The sequence below is a fragment of the Cryphonectria parasitica genome (genome assembly GCF_011745365.1).
Source record: "Cryphonectria parasitica EP155 unplaced genomic scaffold M406scaffold_4, whole genome shotgun sequence".
Lineage (NCBI taxonomy): Eukaryota > Fungi > Ascomycota > Sordariomycetes > Diaporthales > Cryphonectriaceae > Cryphonectria > Cryphonectria parasitica.
The window spans coordinates 3,848,977-3,866,123 of NW_024468912.1; the positions used below are offsets into that span (position 1 = coordinate 3,848,977).

At 53.2% G+C, this 17,147-nt stretch overlaps 5 protein-coding genes across 5 annotated transcripts; 2 read left to right on the plus strand and 3 right to left on the minus strand.

The window, feature by feature from the left end:
* Positions 1 to 386: 386 nt before the first annotated feature.
* Positions 387 to 1,030, minus strand: M406DRAFT_60691 (uncharacterized protein; the record flags this gene model as incomplete). Its single annotated transcript, XM_040924695.1, has 2 exons — positions 387 to 983; positions 1,016 to 1,030. The coding sequence occupies 2 exons, from the start codon at positions 1,028 to 1,030 to the stop codon at positions 387 to 389; spliced, it is 612 nt and encodes a 203-aa protein (XP_040777223.1).
* Positions 1,031 to 2,031: 1,001 nt separating this feature from the next.
* On the plus strand, positions 2,032 to 2,724 carry M406DRAFT_19912 (uncharacterized protein; the record flags this gene model as incomplete). The annotated part of the gene is made up of 2 exons (XM_040915450.1): positions 2,032 to 2,277; positions 2,530 to 2,724. Coding segments are annotated over 2 exons (441 nt in total), but the record flags the coding sequence as incomplete, so codon positions are not given.
* An 824-nt stretch (positions 2,725 to 3,548) lies between these two features.
* On the plus strand, positions 3,549 to 4,540 carry M406DRAFT_101632 (uncharacterized protein). The gene has a single exon (XM_040914960.1). It carries the CDS (start codon positions 3,636 to 3,638, stop codon positions 3,951 to 3,953), a length of 318 nt encoding a protein of 105 aa, XP_040777225.1. The 5' UTR covers positions 3,549 to 3,635; the 3' UTR covers positions 3,954 to 4,540.
* Positions 4,541 to 4,774: 234 nt separating this feature from the next.
* On the minus strand, positions 4,775 to 6,012 carry M406DRAFT_290678 (uncharacterized protein; the record flags this gene model as incomplete). Its single annotated transcript, XM_040918917.1, has 3 exons — positions 5,494 to 6,012; positions 5,095 to 5,247; positions 4,775 to 4,859 (listed from the first exon to the last, which is right to left on the minus strand). The coding sequence occupies exons 1-3, from the start codon at positions 5,826 to 5,828 to the stop codon at positions 4,775 to 4,777; spliced, it is 573 nt and encodes a 190-aa protein (XP_040777226.1). The 5' UTR covers positions 5,829 to 6,012.
* An 8,368-nt stretch (positions 6,013 to 14,380) lies between these two features.
* On the minus strand, positions 14,381 to 16,104 carry M406DRAFT_322305 (uncharacterized protein). Its single transcript, XM_040919621.1, has one exon. The coding sequence runs from the start codon at positions 15,936 to 15,938 to the stop codon at positions 14,757 to 14,759; it is 1,182 nt and encodes a 393-aa protein (XP_040777227.1). The 5' UTR covers positions 15,939 to 16,104; the 3' UTR covers positions 14,381 to 14,756.
* Positions 16,105 to 17,147: the final 1,043 nt, after the last annotated feature.

Sequence of the window (17,147 nt, forward strand, 5' to 3'; positions counted from 1 at the left end):
GGCACAGGCACCGCCACCGTCATCGGCACGGTGACGAGGAGGAATATGAAGACAGCAAGGATAGATACCGTCCTAGAGGCGAAGATCGAGACGAGGAGCGGGGACGAGACCGGTCTACTCGGTCACCCCGTCACGCTGATGAAGGACGGCGACACCATCGTAGACAGCATGACGATGGGAGTCAAGGAGAGACGAGATGATAACTTTCATGCCCAAGATACCCAACACATCAGAAGCCGCGTGGCTTATCGACCTTTGCCGTTGATAACTTATATCATACATTTTCTCTCTCTTTCAATATAATCATGCCTCTTGTTACACCACAGCTTGATAGTCCCCAGATTGAGAAACTCTATCTTTCTGCAGACATGCCTCGCATGTTCCAATCACTGCTCCTTCCAGGGTAATTGAATCTGTACTTCTTTCATATCTGCCTTGACCATCCCCACGACATCATTCGCACCTAGGCCCTTGAGCTTCTCCAGGATCTCCTCGGCCAGCTTTGGGCTCATTCCCTCCCGTCGGCTCGAGTACAGGTCCACGCCCTCCTTGGTGAACAGCGTCGGCGCGAACCACGTCACCACCCATGCCTCCGTCCCCTCGCCGCCCTCGACCTCTCGCTCACCCCATCCCAGAACCTCCCAATGGCTCGTGACGAAGCCTAGCAGTCCCTTTCCCCGCCAATCCCATGAGCCAGTATCGCTCTGCCCGCATGCGGTGTCAATCCCAGCTACGGTCTTGAGCCCGCCCTTGCCCGATGACTTCTCGTACTCGACGAGGTCATCCACGCGCGGGCGCGGCCCGTCGGCCGAAGGGGGTGATGGTGGGAGGGAGGTGTAGGTGATGCGCACGTTGCGGGCGGAGCGCCACATGGCGAGGGTGGAGTGGGTCACCGTCCAGGTACGGGCGAGCCAGTCCAGTGGGGGGTTTGTGAAGTCTGATGTTGCCTCATGGGCAGGTGGTTGTGCTGGTGTTGATGGGGTCTTGGGAGGTGGGCCGTATTTGGAGGGAATACGGAGGTTGATGTCATTGCTGGCCATCTTGGCACACAAGTGATAATGACGTTTTCTGGTGAAAAGAAATATAGAAATGGCTTGGCTTGGCTTTCAGACCGTTGAGTTTATTTGAATGGCAGAAGGGTGTGAAAGGAAATGAAGAGAAATGAAGAGAAATAAAGAAGAAAAACTTCATGAGACAAGATAAGTGAGATTGATGTTGTGCCTGGGCAGGAACCATCTGAGCGCTGCCCCTGGCTGGGCAATGTCTTAGCGGGTGATGTCAGAAATGCCGCCGCCCCTTCCTCATGGCACAGCGCCAGAACTTTAATTCAGTATAGAGGAATGCCTATCCTATTTCAAGAACAGAGTTCAAATTCTTCACCTTACCTCAGCTTGAGTTTGAAATGAGCCAATGGGTAAATTCCCTCACCAAGTAAAATCTGTCTTGGTTGGGATGAAACCACGATCTCTGGACGCAGGTTTGCGAGAGAGAGAGAGAGAGAGAGAGAGAGAGAGAGAGAGTGTGTGTGTGTGTGTGTGTGTGTGTGTGTGTGTAGGTGTAAGCAGTTGCATTGATTTTTGGAAGCTCCACACTACAGTGGTAATTGCAAGTTTGTTATTGTTGCGGTTGTTGCATGGGTTGTGAACGCTAACCCTCTAGGGCCACAGGCGACACCACACCCTGTTCCGCTCCTCTTTCCTTTCTGTGATGGTGGCGGAAATACTCCCTACTTGCTTCATTCATTCATGTGGAAGCTCTTCTCTGTTCCTTCGGCAACAACCTCACCTTCACTCGAAATACTGACATCGAAGAGACAAGATGGCAGCATATCACAGCAGCTGCTAAGAACACATCATTCGCTGCTTCAAATTCTATCATACCATTCCCGACTCGTTTCAGTGGCCCACTATCGATAGTCCTTGCGCTGTCAGAATCTGGGCACAAACAGACTGTGAAAACACTCAGGAGGTTGATCAGCCCCTATCATCTTGCTACATCAGCGTATCTCAAAAAAAAAATATGGCAGAAATTCCCCTCGACGAGGATATGGATTCAACTGCCATGGCAGAGGCGATGGGTTTCTCCGGCTTTGGGATGCAGCCAGGGGCCAAAAAGCGCAAGTTCAACCCTCATGCAGACGCCTCCGTCTCTGGCCTTCCAAAGAAGCCCAGCGCAGCCGGCAGCAGAAATACCACGGGCGCCAATTCTGCGCCGCTGGGCCAGAGATCTCTCCCGCCGCCGTCTGCCAGCCTGCCCTCCCGGCCTCCTATCGCGGCTGTTGCAGGCAGTACGGGAAATGCAGAAGAGATTGACCTTGATGACGACGAAAACGGCGTGGGCGCGGTGGATAGAGACGTCCAAGTTCCGGCTGGTCTCGAAGAGGCTGATGATGACCCGCGGTATCTCGACACATCGCGGCCGTCACGTGGATATATTCCCGAAGACATCGTGGACATGGAGGCACAAGTCCGGCCCGGCCATCAAATCAGCTCCCAAGCCAACGCAGCGGGCCTATCTCAGAAGCCCCAGGTCCCGAGACATGCGCAGAATCAACGCCAATCTGGGAGACGGATGCGGGGATCGGACCAGAATGCGGATGATCAGCCTTGGTGGGAAGGTTATTACGACGCCAAGATGAATCAAAATCCATGGGAGAGGCTGGAGAAGCAAAGAGGGCTAGAGCCGCGTGGTACGTGGCTGACGAGACACACCAATGCGAATGCTGGACCGTCAGAGACAGAGACAGTGCAGGGTCCCAAGACGGTCGATGAGGGCGGGCAGGAAATCCCGGACGTGGAGGCTGGAGACGAGCCGTGACCCGGCTTCTCGATTAGCTGTTGTTTCATTGGCAGTCTGAGCACAATCGCTGTTGGTTCAATGTGATCAAAGCCCCTTTCTCGGGCCAGTCTCAGGCCTTGTCAAGACCCCTGTGTCGGCAGCCTCCAGCCGGGGATGTTGGGGCAGTATGGACGGGTCTTGGATTGGGAAATAAGGCGAACCTTAATTTATTTGGACAGGTAAGACACGGACCACCGAGGCGAACCACTGCTACGCAGCCGTTTTCCACTACATCCTTTCCAATATCCAAGAACGACGATATCAGCATTACTTCTCTTCTTTTTATAGTGATTCGATGCACGAGCTCTCGGTCCGGGCCGGACGATGTGGAAGAGCAAAGATGAAGCTTCGAAAAGCCAGAAGTTTGTCACGTGATGTACAGAACGGGTAAACGCCCAGCCGCAACACCAAGCCGCTGTGAAGGAAGAGGGCACCACATCGTCACATGACGCAGCCCATGTCGTCTTCACAGTGTGCCTCTTGGCCCGACAGCACACGAGGGCCTCTTGTACCTGCCTACCCGCGTGGAAAGCCACACTGTACGGTCAGGCTTCACGTCAGCAGCGCGTGGGACGACCGACAGGTGATTACAAGGGATCGGGCAAGGGTGGTGGCAGGTCACAGCACCTGTTACTACGTTTCCTAGGCTCGAGGGAGGGGGTGAGGGCCGGTCAGACCCCCTCAGAGACCTCAGAGACCTCAACAGAAGTGTACGACAGTGGCATTGACCTATGAGCTACGGAGAATAAATCATCAAGCAACCTGAGAACCCCCCACAACGCCGTCCCCTCCGTCCAATGAGAAAGGGGAGCAGAGACCTGCGTGGACAGAGAGGGAGACACGACGACAGTAGCCCCATGGGGGCGCTGCCCTTCCAGAAGGGGCAGTATCCACGGCCCCGAAGAGGCAAGGTGCCTGTTCTCTCTCCCTCCATCTCGCCCATCCCTGTCCCGACCCGTCCTGATCACACGTCCACGCCCTCCTCAGCCCTGGCTCCCTGCCGCAGTGTAGCTCTCGGCTCGGGCCTTGGGAGGGGGTGTGGTAGGGGGTGTGGTAGGAAGGGCGGGTGCTCCCTTCGCGCGCGAACCATGATTTGCCGCAGCCGCTCCACCTAATTGTGTGCTCGTGGGCTCCGCTTGTCAGGCTGCGAGATCAGAGATCAGATCTCGCACCCCCTCCCAACCCCTCTCTTCTAAACGGTCCTGTTCGGCTCCTTCCAGGAATTTCACACCACGCGCCCCTCATCCATACTTGCAGAGAGAGGGGGCTTTCACACCTGAATGTACCTGTACTTTTGCGGCCCTTTCGTCCAATCATGAGTTTGTGAAATAGCAGTGCCCATCAGGGGAAACCATGGAGAGGAAGTATGAATTTCCCAACCGCCAAATGGGGGGAGAAGAAGCAAAAAAGAAAAGAACAAGAACAAAACCCCCAGTAAACGCCTGCCTATCCGTTGTCATGTAACTCATATACCCTCCCCAAAGACCCTGCGGCAGACGCACGTGGACGTCCGCTCGCTTGCCGCCCAACGTCATCTCCACCCTCATCCACCTATGATCTGCCCCCAGCACTCATGCAAGCAGCCAGGGCCGCTGGAGAGCGTGTGCAGATGGCAGGGGAGGGGAGGGGTGAGTCGAGCGGGCGGTATGCAGCCCTATGTGCAATGCGTGAAACCCAAGATCTGTGGTGTGCGGCAAAGTGAGATCCGTGGGCCCCTAGCCAATTTTTCGACAAGGGGGTTGTCGATTTTCCTTTGAAGGTGGGTACTTGCTGTGACGTTTTGGTTAATTTTGTCGTGTATTTTTGGTCGAAATGAAACGTTAATCCTGGGAAATGAGATTTTGATGGGTTAGGGGAGTTTTGTGTGTTTGTCTCTTTTTTTGGCCCATTTTGAGCCTCCCAACTCAAATTGGACAATGGCTGAAAAGCCAGGCGCCTAATAACCGTCTGGAGACGGGTATCGAGCGCGGGCCTTGCTGTACTCCTTGCCGTGCTTTTTCGACGCCTTGGTCTTCAGAGATCTGGAAAATTTCAATTTTGATTAGTTTCTTGTCTCTTTCTTTCTTTTTCTTTTTCTTTTTTTGTGTCATTTTGCTGGTGGTCTTTTGCACAGGCTGGCCAGTTCTGCGGGTACTGCAGCCGCGCCCGCCTCCTCCCACGAGAGAGGAGACACAGTCGCGGCGCCCCAAATTCCCGACAACGCCGAGTCCTGAGAACTAGGGCGAAAAAACTCTTTTGGCGAAAGATAATACTCACGAGACTTTCTTCTGCGTCCATTCGAGATTCTGGCGCACTTCGCGCGCATCCTCCATACCCTCAGCAAAGCGAGCCCGCGACCTGGCGAGGCGGGCCTGCGCCTGCTTCTGCAGCTCCAGGAGCTCGCGGTGCTTGGCGTTGAGACGACCAGAACTGTTTCGCAAAAAGTATCATGTCAGCCAATCCGTCTTGTCAATCTCTCAGAAACATCAAAAAACTCTGGACTCGTGCGAGTCCTCAAAATCATCGCGTGACCCAAAAGGTCTCGTAAGTGACCTCGGCCGCCAAAATCGGAGCCGAGACCCGTCCACGATGCAACCGAATCCTGCCAATTTGCGGGTTTCGGCGCGGAGACGGTAAGCAAACTGGGGGGGGGGAGCTGAAATGCCAAAAACTTACGTCTGTGCTTGCGTAGCCACGGCCTTGTCCAGAGGGAGAGGGTCGAAGGCGTTAGCCAAGTGCTCGTGCATGTACTCATTGAAGTCCACGCCACTGGCGGAACGCTCTGACTCGTAGTCACCATGGCTACTACAGGCATAGCTGGCGGTGGCTGAGTAGCCAGAGTTGCTGTACGAGGGGACGGCGGAGCCGGAGCTCACAGACGCGTCGGCCTCGGGAGGGGAGACGGAGTAGGTACTCTCTGAGTGATAATAGGTTGGGTAGTGCTGGCCCTTGTTGGGCACGGGCATGGGAAGAGTCCCAGAGTAGAACTGCGTTGGGGAGTAGGAAGACATGGTGGTGGTGAGGTGATGACGGCCTGTAAACGAAATAGTATGATGATGATGGCGGAAGGGTAGGTGTGCTGGAGCTCTGAGGCAGACTGCTTGTGGAGAGATGAAGAGAGGTAGGTTCGTCTGATATGGTTTGTGTGTATGTGTGGGCGTGGGTAGGTGAAGGGGACTTGCTGTGAGGTTGTTGAAGGTCTGACTGACGGGGCAGGACTTGTGCTGGGAGCCTGAGAGCTGATGTTCTTGAGGAGGAAGTTGAAAGAAAAAAAGAAGAAAGAAGAAGAAGGAGAAAACTGATCAGACTCGATCAAGAGCCACCCTTTTATAGTTTTTCCCATGGCTTCCCCTGTCAACAAGAAGCTCAAGTCCCGTGATCAGAGGATAAGACAGGTTGACTTTATTCGTCGAGCGAGGAGGGAAGGCCCCCGCCCGAGATGAGGCCAAGATAGCATGACGAAGGGGGACGATGATGGCCAGTATCCCTGCCACGGGTACTGGATGGCCTCCTACCCACACCCCCTTACCACGAAAGTTGGACCAACGGGAACGAGGAGAATGATGCCGGTTGGGGGTTAATCCCTGAAGGAGGAGGAGGAGGAAAAGGACGGGTCCGGATTGGCCTGCTGATGATTTTCTTTGGTCAGAAGAAAGGCAGAATGAAAGGAACTGGAGGTCAACATATGCATGTGCCGAGAGGCAAATATCACAGGCTAACATTGGTGGGATGAGACAGGGTGGAGGGGTGGAGGGGGGGGCCGGACTGGGGGAAGGGAACGGTCTGGTTCGGGACCGCATAGCTTGAAGAAGCTGGAAGCAAAAGAACGGGGGGTGAAAGGATGGGGCAAAATTCTTTCAAGACGGGCTCCAGAGGAGAGCCTGGAGCCTCGGAGAGACAGAGAGACAGGTACGTTGCAGCGTATGAAATGCACATGAGAGTGAGGGTAGGAGGGTGGAGGGGTGTACGTATCGGAATGGGGAATGAAATGGACATGAATTTGAACCAGGGTTCATGGCTGGCAGAACGTTGGGATGGAAGAGGAAAGGCCGGGTATGATCGAGGTGACCAGGGTAGAGCACGAATTTCAAAGCGTGTGACAGGTTCTAGGGGCTCTGATTCTTTGGAGGAGATGTGGGCAGAGGCTGGAAGGGGGAAGGGCAACACAGTGTACAGAGCCGACCAGACCAGGGAAGTACAAAGTACAGGACAGGGCAGAGAGGGTTCAAGGAGGGGCAAGAATCGGTTAACTGGGGCTCTGTTGGCCTGTAGTATGTGTGTGTGCGTGTGTGCGTGCGTGCCTGCGTATGTGGCCGACGAGTGGGAAAGTACAATATGCAAGATGTAAGATGGACGATGTAATCCCAGGTAGCTCGGTGGTCCGGGCGACAAGGCCCTCCTTCCCTCCCGTCTTGGATTGTCTGATAGCGTGTACACCCAGGCGGGTATTGGAGGGAAGAGGGTACGAGACGGGACGAGACGGAGAACCGAAAGAAGAAGGGGAAAAAGGACGATCGTTGACCACAGACAGAGGACATCAAGGATTCGAGGCTGAGAGTGGGAGCGAGCATTGGTTGAGCACCTGCACCATCCATCCGTTTTCACCCTCCTCGCGTACAAAGTCCACATCCTCGGAACGACTGTGTGTCGTGTCTGCTAGCAACAGAGGTAAAGTACAGGTACATGGGGGAAGAATACTGCCCTGCCGGATGGTGTGCCCAATGGCTGGCCTCAATGCAACAGGAACAGCATCATCTTTTTTGCGATGTACGATGCACCAAGGAGTACAATAGGAAAAAAGATCTAGAAGAAAGAAAAAGTAACTTTGGTTGTGGTACACAAGAGGTACAGATGCGCCCCACGGCCTGTGTGGGCCCTATCCCTGGGAGATTGAGAAAGAGAGGAAAAGGAACTCGGACAAGCTCAGACGGTGGCCAAAGTTGGACAGCGACAGCGACAGCGAACGTTTGTTGTCCAGGTCCCGCAGATCTGTAACGCCGACGGGGTAGCACACCCAAGACAACAAGGTAAATGGCGGCCGGCATGCAAGGACTGGTCGTCGTCAAAAAGAAAGAGATCCTGAGCTGCATAGTCAGCCTCCTCTCCCTTCCTCCAGAGCGGTCAGGTAAGGTCAGTAAGGTCAGGTCAGGTCAGGTCAGATCAGAGTCGGGCCGGGAGGTCAGGCATGAGTGCAGCAGAGTGGCTTCTTAGTCTTTGCGCGATGATGTTTTTAGTGTTGAACGTTGCAGGTCAAGTGCGGCACGAAGCAGTTCCAGTGCAGCCCAGCCCAAGCCCAAGACCAAGCCAAATGGCCACAGTAGGTAGGCCCAGCCCCCCGACCGGTGGGTGGGTGCGCATTGCTTGTGTCAATCCAAAAGTGGGTGGGTGAGTTGGCGAGGAGAGGTTCAAGCCACGCACCTAAAAAAGTTCAGAAGTAGTAGCCCGAGACGAACTGCTTGGGGAAATATTTTCTGCAGCGGCAGGGGCCCAAGAAGCAGGGGCTGGGGCCGCTCTCTAGAAACGGCAAAAGGTTTTACAAGGCAAAGTGCGTGTGTCTGCAGTAGGCACTTGCCGTGGCATTTTCCAGCGAGTAAGAAATGCGCTGGAAAATACGTACATGGACCACTTCGAATTAAGGCACGGACCTGGACGGGCTATGATTGGCTGTACACCATCAATTGACGTGGGGTGCTCCCCTGTGTCCAGGGATATCCCCTCGTGACTTTTCGCCAATCCATTTTATCTTGCGAGTGCTGCCCAAAAACGCCCCCTGCCACGGCTTCTGACGACATTCCTTCTTAAACAAGTCTTCCTTCGGCTTGCATCAAGGTCCCTTCACTTGTTCATTTTTTGTTGCCTCTCCATTTCGTTTTCATTTTCAATTTTTTTTTATATGTTCTTCTGAATTGCTCCATACGAGGTACCTAATTCATCTAAATTCTTAATTCAAGATTTAACGTGTAATCTTGAACGAGAGCAACTTGTTCCAAAACTTTTGCCTCAATCACTGATCAACTGGCCAATACCAAAAAGGCATGCAGTATACGAATAAGTGCATCACGTTGCAGCTTGCTTTGCTTGCATCGTCTCTCTGGTGGGCCTTGCCGATCCAAGCAAAGGTGGTGGGGCCAAAGGTACCTCAACCGGCTAGGACCTGCGTATGTACTGGCTGGCTGACTGACTTTCTCTCGTCTGGCTTGATCGTATAAGTCTTGGGCACAAACGAGTACCTGCAGATACTTCAACTGTCGAACCCCTGCGACGGAGCCTGTCCCGTACAGTACTTACCATATACACTTGCCGCACCCCAAGGAACAGAACTTGACGCTCATGTTGCCGTTCGCCTCTTTCCCCTCCCGATTTTTTTTCTTTCTTCTTGATGTCCTTGAGAATTATGAAATGGCACTCGACATCTTTCCAAAATGTTTCCGGCGTGACCTCGACAGTCTGGTCGTGAGAACCCTTGGGGATCAGTCCGAATCGTTTGTTGTCCACACCGTGTTGGGGCTTGACCTGCGAGATGCGAGGAGTCCGCGGTCTCGTCAAAAACCTGTATGCAAGCTGCAGAAGGATGGGGCAAAGAAGATTATGGGCAGTCTCAGACTTACAGGCTGCGTCTCATCATTTCCTCTTGGAGGAATCGCCACAACGGACGGCTCGTGGGCACTTGGTGGTTGGAGTGGGCATTGGACCTGCGAGGTTGGACACACCGTCCTCGACTAGCCTTGGCCTCCCTCTCGCCAGGCCGTACCTGAGCGTATCGCAGTCCAAGGTCATGGGCACTGCCCGCACTTCAGTCTGACACACCGGCGCGTGAGGCTTGGTTCTTTCCCGTGGACTGGTCTCAAATCGTATCAGGCCATACCTGCTGATTCTCGAAGGACCAGATGCAGCTACTCGGTATGATCCTCCCTTGGGGCTGCCACGACTCTTCCCTCTTCCCTGATCCGAGTCCGGTGGCTTTCCCCCCACATGATAGTCGATGCTACCTTCGTCTTCACCGCCACGTGCTGGCAGCCCTCCTGCCTCTAGTCGACATCACGAAGGCGTGAGGCACAACAAGCCCGGCACTAAAGAATCTGGAGAGAGAAAGGGGCCCCAGTCCTGGGGAAGCCAGGCATTTTGAGGCCATGGATCCTCAGTCAACGACACAACGGCCACACGAGTTACAAGGTCACTCACCACTGCAGCTGGATCTGCAGAGTCCGTGTCGAGTCTAGCCCGAAGATATGGTTGCGCTCAAGTGTGCTCTCGACACTAACCTTCCTGCTGGTAGTCTTCTGATTGCCTGCTTGCACCAAATAAAAATAGAAAAAGGAAGGCCGGAGCCTTGTTCCTTTCTGGGGCTTGTTTAGTGCCTGTGTTGTGCATTTGTCTTAATTTCGAGCTTCGAGACAGCTGCAAGAGGCGCACAACGGCCAATGTTCACTACCACACCACGTGCAGAGCTAACAAAATGCATCAAGCGTGATAATATGCACGCTCGGAATCAAAGTGACCGCCACATGCCAGGACTTTTATCATCGTTCGGATGGCTGTACTGCGGCAGGCTAGAAGATGATGGGCGTTTGATGGCTTCCACCCCCCTCGTGCGTCCTTGATTCTTGGTGAATGAATGAACAAGGCATGATGCGGAGGGCTTGTGACAGCTATGGCTCGTCAACTTGTGTTGTCGACGTCAAGCTTGCACGAATGGATAACAACGGGAACATGAGCACACACTCATCTCTGACTAGACAGTCTTTCGGCGATAGTTTACCGACTCGGCAAACCAAGCACATTGGCAAGTTGCCGGTCGAAGGGAGCCACTTCTCGTTCCGACATGCTCGAAGACACCCACAAGTCAGCTGCAGTTCCATCAGGTGTAACTTGCCAATACCAAACAGGCATCAGCAGGCGCCTGGCCGCCCGGCAGGGCAGACCACTCGGATCTAGCCCAGCTACAGGCTTGTTGTGACACGAAAGGTTCTAGGCCACGAACAGTCCAGGAACCGTCCCCACGGTGTGGGCAACACCACTCATTAACTTCCTCCGGTAAGGTCATCTTATGATCCTCAAGAGGGTAATGTTTCTCTGGTCATGACAATATTCTCCCCTTGAATCTGGAGAAATATAGTGTCCACGATGGCATGGCATTTTCCATGGCCCCACAAGGTACCAGTTGGACTTGGTAGGCTGCTCAGTGTACATGGCCACCATATGGTTGATAATGTATCTCGCCGGCATCATCTTCATTCCAGTTCCAGAGATTAGAACTCTGAGTCTCGTCGCTATCTCGTGTGTATTTACAGTAAGGGGGTCACTGCTAATGTTATAGATAATAGACGATCGTCTTGGGCGCAGTGGTCCTGGAGAGGCAACCCGTTTCTTTCAAGATCTTGAACAGAGACAAAAGGTAAGACGCACAAAAGCACGAATTCGTACCTGGTAATTGAAGCTTTCTCTCAGTAGCCATCTCACGACACATTGCAGTCCAGCGATCTCGACACGGACATGATCTTCCTATCGTGTTGGACTCCATGAAGGCTCCCACATTTCAGCACTGTGCTATGACAAAGTAAGGGCGGCTGAGCGGTTAACCTGCCCCACGGATCATTTAACAATAGCGCTCAGTGAGTAGCTTGCAGTTCCAATTAGAGGCCAACACCACCACATGTACGAGTTGGGATCCCTTTGAGCATGGCTTGAACCATTCCTCTCAAACGTACAACTCTCCCAAGTCTCAACTACTCAGGCCGAGATATTTTCAGATCTTTATGACCATGGCCATGCCATGACGAATGCGGCACGGAGACGTTGGGCCCTGAAAGCTTCAGCTGGAGACGACTGCCACCTTGTAGGGATTCATCTCATGAACAAATGCCTGCTCATCATTCTTCTCCTCTGTGGTACTATAACGTCGAGTGCTGCAGCCTTCAGCGCCTAGCCCTCCGTGAGTGTGCCAAGTAGCAACACGACTTCTCATCCACGCTTTGATAAGATCGAATCTAATGAGTCTGGTGTCAGCGTCAGTCGTACAGGCGATATCGAGGTTGGGAGCCTCCGGAGACGGAACAGGCACGGCGCCACTGGCAATGAGCATGTGGCCAAGTTGAACCGGCGGGAAGATGCTCGAGTTCCGGGTTCTTTTCCAGGGATGGGAAGGACGGCGACTGAGATTCCCATTCTTCCCTGTATCGGAAACAGGCATGTTTCATGGTTGACTGGACGGGTATGTCTATTGGAAGAGCCGTCGTGAGCAACATATCCTGCGTATTGCCATTCTAATTGCGTTCGTGACTGACAAGATCTGAACCGTCGAGTATCGCAACAATAGATCTTCTCTACATCACCAGCCAGTTCTCAATGATCATCATCAACTTCGGCGCACAGCTTGTCGTCCCTGTGTTCGTAGACATCTTCAACGAAAATCCTCCTCTCCATCTTCGTCTACGCGACCGCGCCAGCAAGCGGTGGGCACATGAGCCCCGTGATCACGATTGCAACATTTCTGTGTGGTCTTTGTCCAGCGCCTCGGGCTGCCGCCTACAATTTGTATCAGACGATCGGAGCGGCGATTGCGAGTGCTTTTTTTCGTGGGAGCTGGGGCACGGACAAGGCTGCCGCGTAAGGTGGTATCATGAACATCGGCCACTGATCCTCAAGGAAGTCGGAACCTGAACCACTGAATGGAGCTTGAAGACACCACGGCACAGGATTTTTCTTCAATAGTGCATCCATAAGTATGGGGTAGGTCTTCCTGGTGGGGTTCATATCTTCAGACATCCTCCTCCTAGCCATCCCCCCAGTGCCTCTGAATAATTCAACTCGATGCAACTTTCCCCTGGCTGACCGAGTTTCTTCCACTCTCAGCTTCCTCACCTTTGGAACAAGTCTCGATCCCAGCCAGTCTGCCATATTTGGGCCACAACTTGGACTCTTCCTCACCGGTCTCTCCCTCGGCGTCGTCACAGCGTTAACTACCGGAGGCGCCACAAGCTACGGTGGCGCAAGTGTCAACCCAGCGAGATGCATGGCGTTTTCTGTGGCGCGGAATAGCTTTGACCTTAATCACGCCCGCGGTCTGTCAATATTCCTCTCCCCCACCTCTCAGTTTTTCTTCAATTTTCAGTGTGCGTGACGCTACATACTCCTCGTTCACAGACCATTAGATCTAGTTGTCTAGCACGGTAGGTGCTCGGCACCGTGTTAGATTTTGCGACCTAAAGGCTGACGATGAGATCAGGTTGCCGGTGCGATTTTCTGTGCACTGATATAAATCTTGTATCGCCGTGTCACCAAGCGCCCAACAACGGCCGTTCTGGGCCCGAGAGAGAGAATACAAACGAGCATGCCACTCGATGGAGATGGTTACTCGTGGCGGTCGAGACTTGTTTCGATAGGACCTAATTCGCTGATCTGCTGCTGCTTTACCAAGTTGAGAGACCTTACATGTTTGTCTACTTTCTTGGTTGACTTTTTAAGCACTTGGCGTCATCATTCGCAAAAGTCAGAGCAATGGAAAGAAATCGAGCCAAAAATTGTTGGATGTTTAAATACCTGGTTCCTATCACCCATCTTGCTCCAAGATATGATCTCGTTCTTTCTTATCGAATCCCCATTTTAATCACAGCATGCCAACTCTATATAATCACTGCCATCTCTTCTCGCGATCAGCAGGACTTCAACACGCTTATTTGGGCTACCTTTATAGACGTAAAGAAACACTCAACGACATACATCCAGCCCCATGTACTTCTACACTTTACCCTGCCCCTTTTAAATCACCCTACAAACAACTGACAACACAACGGTTACGACCTTCTCCACCATCTCTGCTAGCGCCAGCAGCTGGCCCTCTTAGGCATGAGTAACAAGGGGCGAGAGGATGGAGCGAAAGGCCCCAGACAGTGACAACGCATCTCCGCCTCTTCCGGCATCGCACCTGGAGGCCATTTTCATGGCTGCGTGACTGCAGGCTAGGGGGAGGCACGCACGTGTAGCGCTCACCGTCGAACCTCGGAGGTTTTTTGTGAAGCTCGCCACGGATCCAGGCGAAACCTAGGAGGGAAAGAGGGATCCAGAATGGAATGGTCTGTCCTAATAGGTGTTATGGGCGCTTGGGAGGGGTGGAAATTATTCTGTCGGCTTGGGGCTCCCGGGGCAGCGTTGATCTTTGGGGGAGGGGGAGGGGTGGGAATAACCCGTCTCCATCATGCCTTCGGTCGGAATATGCTTGAGTATGGCGATACGGATTCTTTTTCTAATGAAATTTTTGTCTACACCTTAGCTGTACCGGAGGGATGTTTGAGCACATGAACATAGTCATTGGGAAGGCCTTCCCTTCTTTCTTCTTCATCTTTCATGGTAGGTCAGCATTGTTGGCCACATGAGGTCCGAGAACTATGGAAAATGTTTATTTGAACCTGGGATGAGCTGGTAGATGTTTGGGCAAGTATATAGACCACCAGGAATCTCGTGAACTCCATCTCGTCTATTATCTTGTCCAAATTATGAGTGGGTACGCATTTATGGATTCTGATAATCATGGTATTACTAGTTGCACATAGTCAGATATATGTTTGAGATAGACACATGAATATATTTTCTATACTCTTCAAGATCATCTGGGAGATTGGTCTAAATTTCGGGTGCCCAAGCCCTATTGTCTAGTCCCAAGCTGTCGCCGACATCGAAACCACAAGAACGCCAGCCACTGAACTTCGAATAATTCGTTCCAAAACGTCGCTCATGAGGACATCATGTTTAAACCACACACAAAATTACGCGAGATATGCCGACCATAAGTCATGAAATTCAAACCAACCAGATCATTCAGCATAGCCAAGGGCCTCGGGCACAAAAGACAGGACCGATGTGTTTTCCAAGATCCATACGATGACACTAGTGACGAGATGTTTCCTGATGGTGTTTATCCTGATAAGATGGATCCCTTGTTCTTATCCAAAAATCTTCAAGAACCCCCAAATACCGAGCCCACTCAGGACGGGTATCGTCAGGTTATCGTCCCAACCGAAGATGTCGACAACCTCACCCGCGGCGGCGGCGAATCCGGACCAGGCACTCATGAGAGCGAGTGCAAAGCCACCAGATACTGTGGCCTGTGTATCGGTCAGACCCACGGCATTCGATAGGACAGGGGGAAGGCGGAGAGAGCCTGTAAACATGAAGGTCTCGTCGCCGGGCATCGGCCCAACAGTGGGAGCCAGCCATCCCCAGAAGCACCAGGCGGTGATGACGCCTGTGACGAAGGCGGCGGTGGAGCCCGCGAGGGACTTGCCCTTCCTGATGCGGGGTGTGTAGCGCCCGTACAGTCTGCCAAAAGTGCTAGCGGCGGTATCACACCAGCTCAACAGCAGAACGCCCATGACGCCAACGTCCTTGGGAAAGGAGTAGAGCACAATCCAGGCACCCAGCAGGTAGAAGACGACGCCGTTCCAGCCGGCGAACTCGCTCTCGCGCATGAAGGCGCCCATGACCTTGACGTAGAACCTGTTGAACGAGTCGTTGGCGTGGCGGATGTAGTCGACGGTGGCGATAGGGAGCAGGGCGCCCATCAGCCAGGGGCAGACGGAGGCGGTCTGCGTACCAGAGACATAAAGCCAGGTGACGAGGAAGCCGATGGACGTGTGGAGCAGTTTCCGCGGCACCTCGTGCTTGTGCACGAACGTGCGCCAGTGTCGATGTATAGGAATCAGCCCCAGGGGACTCGGGCTGCGGCTGAAGTCCCGCCAGCTCCAGCCTGAAGACCGGGCCGAGTTTGGCGACAGGTGTCCGTTCGCCTCGGGAGCCTTCTTGCCATTCGCTGCTGTAGCTGTCGATGCTACTGCGCTGGCGGTACCGTTGTCGGTAGACACAGGCGTCAAGCCGTTCAGCTTCTTGGTGGCCAGCGGGCTCCTGCTCCTCGTGCGTGACCTGCGCAGGCCGTTGCGTCCCTCCTCCTCCTCATCTGGGCTCTCCTCTACAGGCTGCGGCGTGGCGAGCCGTTTCCTCCTTGCCGCAGACCTTGTAGTTGGACCAAAGTAGGAGCCATCTTGGGAGGATTCTCGTTCAGAGGGTGTCGGACTGGGGGATATGACACGAGGGGTCGCCGGAATGACCGGCTTCGCTGCGAAAGACATGACTTGGGTCGGGAAGGGCGGCAGGACCGGATAGGCGACGGTGCCGGAAAAGGACTTGCGGACGACGTCGTGCACTCTGACAAAGGGCCAGAGAGAGAAGGTAGCAGTAGAGTGGAGATGTATGTCCCTGCGAGACTGACGCGCGCTGGCTGCGTTGAGGGAGGAGGAGGGAGGGACGTGTTTGTAGTGGTGCAAATTCAGGCGAAGGCAAGCCGCGCTATCGTCGATGGAATCCAGATTGAAAACGGGTCTTTTTATTGCGGCAGAGCGTACCAACTCCACCGCATGATCGATAAAGAAGAGGAGGGGATGAAGGGGATTTGATAGATAAATAAAAAATGACCGCAGGTCAAGTCAGATCAGGTCCAGGTAGGATGACACCCTAGGAGGGTGGGTGGTGCACTCCGGGGCGGCGGCCTCTCTCAGCACCCCGAAAATGGCTTGACTGATGGACCTTTATGTGACTGACTGACTGACGGACGGGATAGTGTGGAAAGTACTAGACAACAAATCCAGGAGAATTTGTGCATATGCACGCACATGAGAGGGAAGAGGGAGAAGAGAGAAGACAGGTGGATAGATGACATCGACTTGTCACTTTTGCTTGTTTCTGTTCTCGCTTGTTCACTGGCGCTCAACTGGCTCAGGCCCTCCTAAAAATCTTTGACAGGGCCCCTCGAGGACCCCCCAAGGCAAGTACATGAGTCCCTTGTTGGCCTGTGCACGAGACCAAAACACCCCACTACACAGGAGGAGGAGCAATGTACTGTGTACAGTCCAACTAAAGCATGTGACAGGTCCAACACTGCTTTTAGATCCTTCCGCTGTGCTCAAATAGCATTTGAAAAAGTGTATCGCACGCAGACAGTGTTGTGCTCAACAAATTAGTTCATAGCAAGTTTCAACCTCCTTTTTCTGTATTTTTTATGGGAAACTGCATTACCTATCTGCACTGTGACAGTGTCAACTGTACATCTCATACAGCAGTTTTTGGAGACAGGCACGAGGTAGGGCCCGAGAAAAACCATGACGCTAGAAAGATACAAAGTACATGAAGTACAGCTAGAGGCGATAAGATAACCTTATTTTTGTTTCTGCGGCTGGCAAAGAAAGGGAAGAAAAAGTTCTTGGCTTGTCCGTCATTCTCAAGGCTGTCTGTCCAAACATTGTCAAGCACCTCGCCAGCTTCGACGGCATCTGCGAAACGAT

Bases quoted from the DNA above. Each gene is read 5' to 3' on its own strand.
- M406DRAFT_101632 (XM_040914960.1), top strand. From the start codon at position 3,636: ATGAGAAAGGGGAGCAGAGACCTGCGTGGACAGAGAGGGAGACACGAC.
- M406DRAFT_322305 (XM_040919621.1), bottom strand. From the start codon at position 15,938: ATGTCTTTCGCAGCGAAGCCGGTCATTCCGGCGACCCCTCGTGTCATA.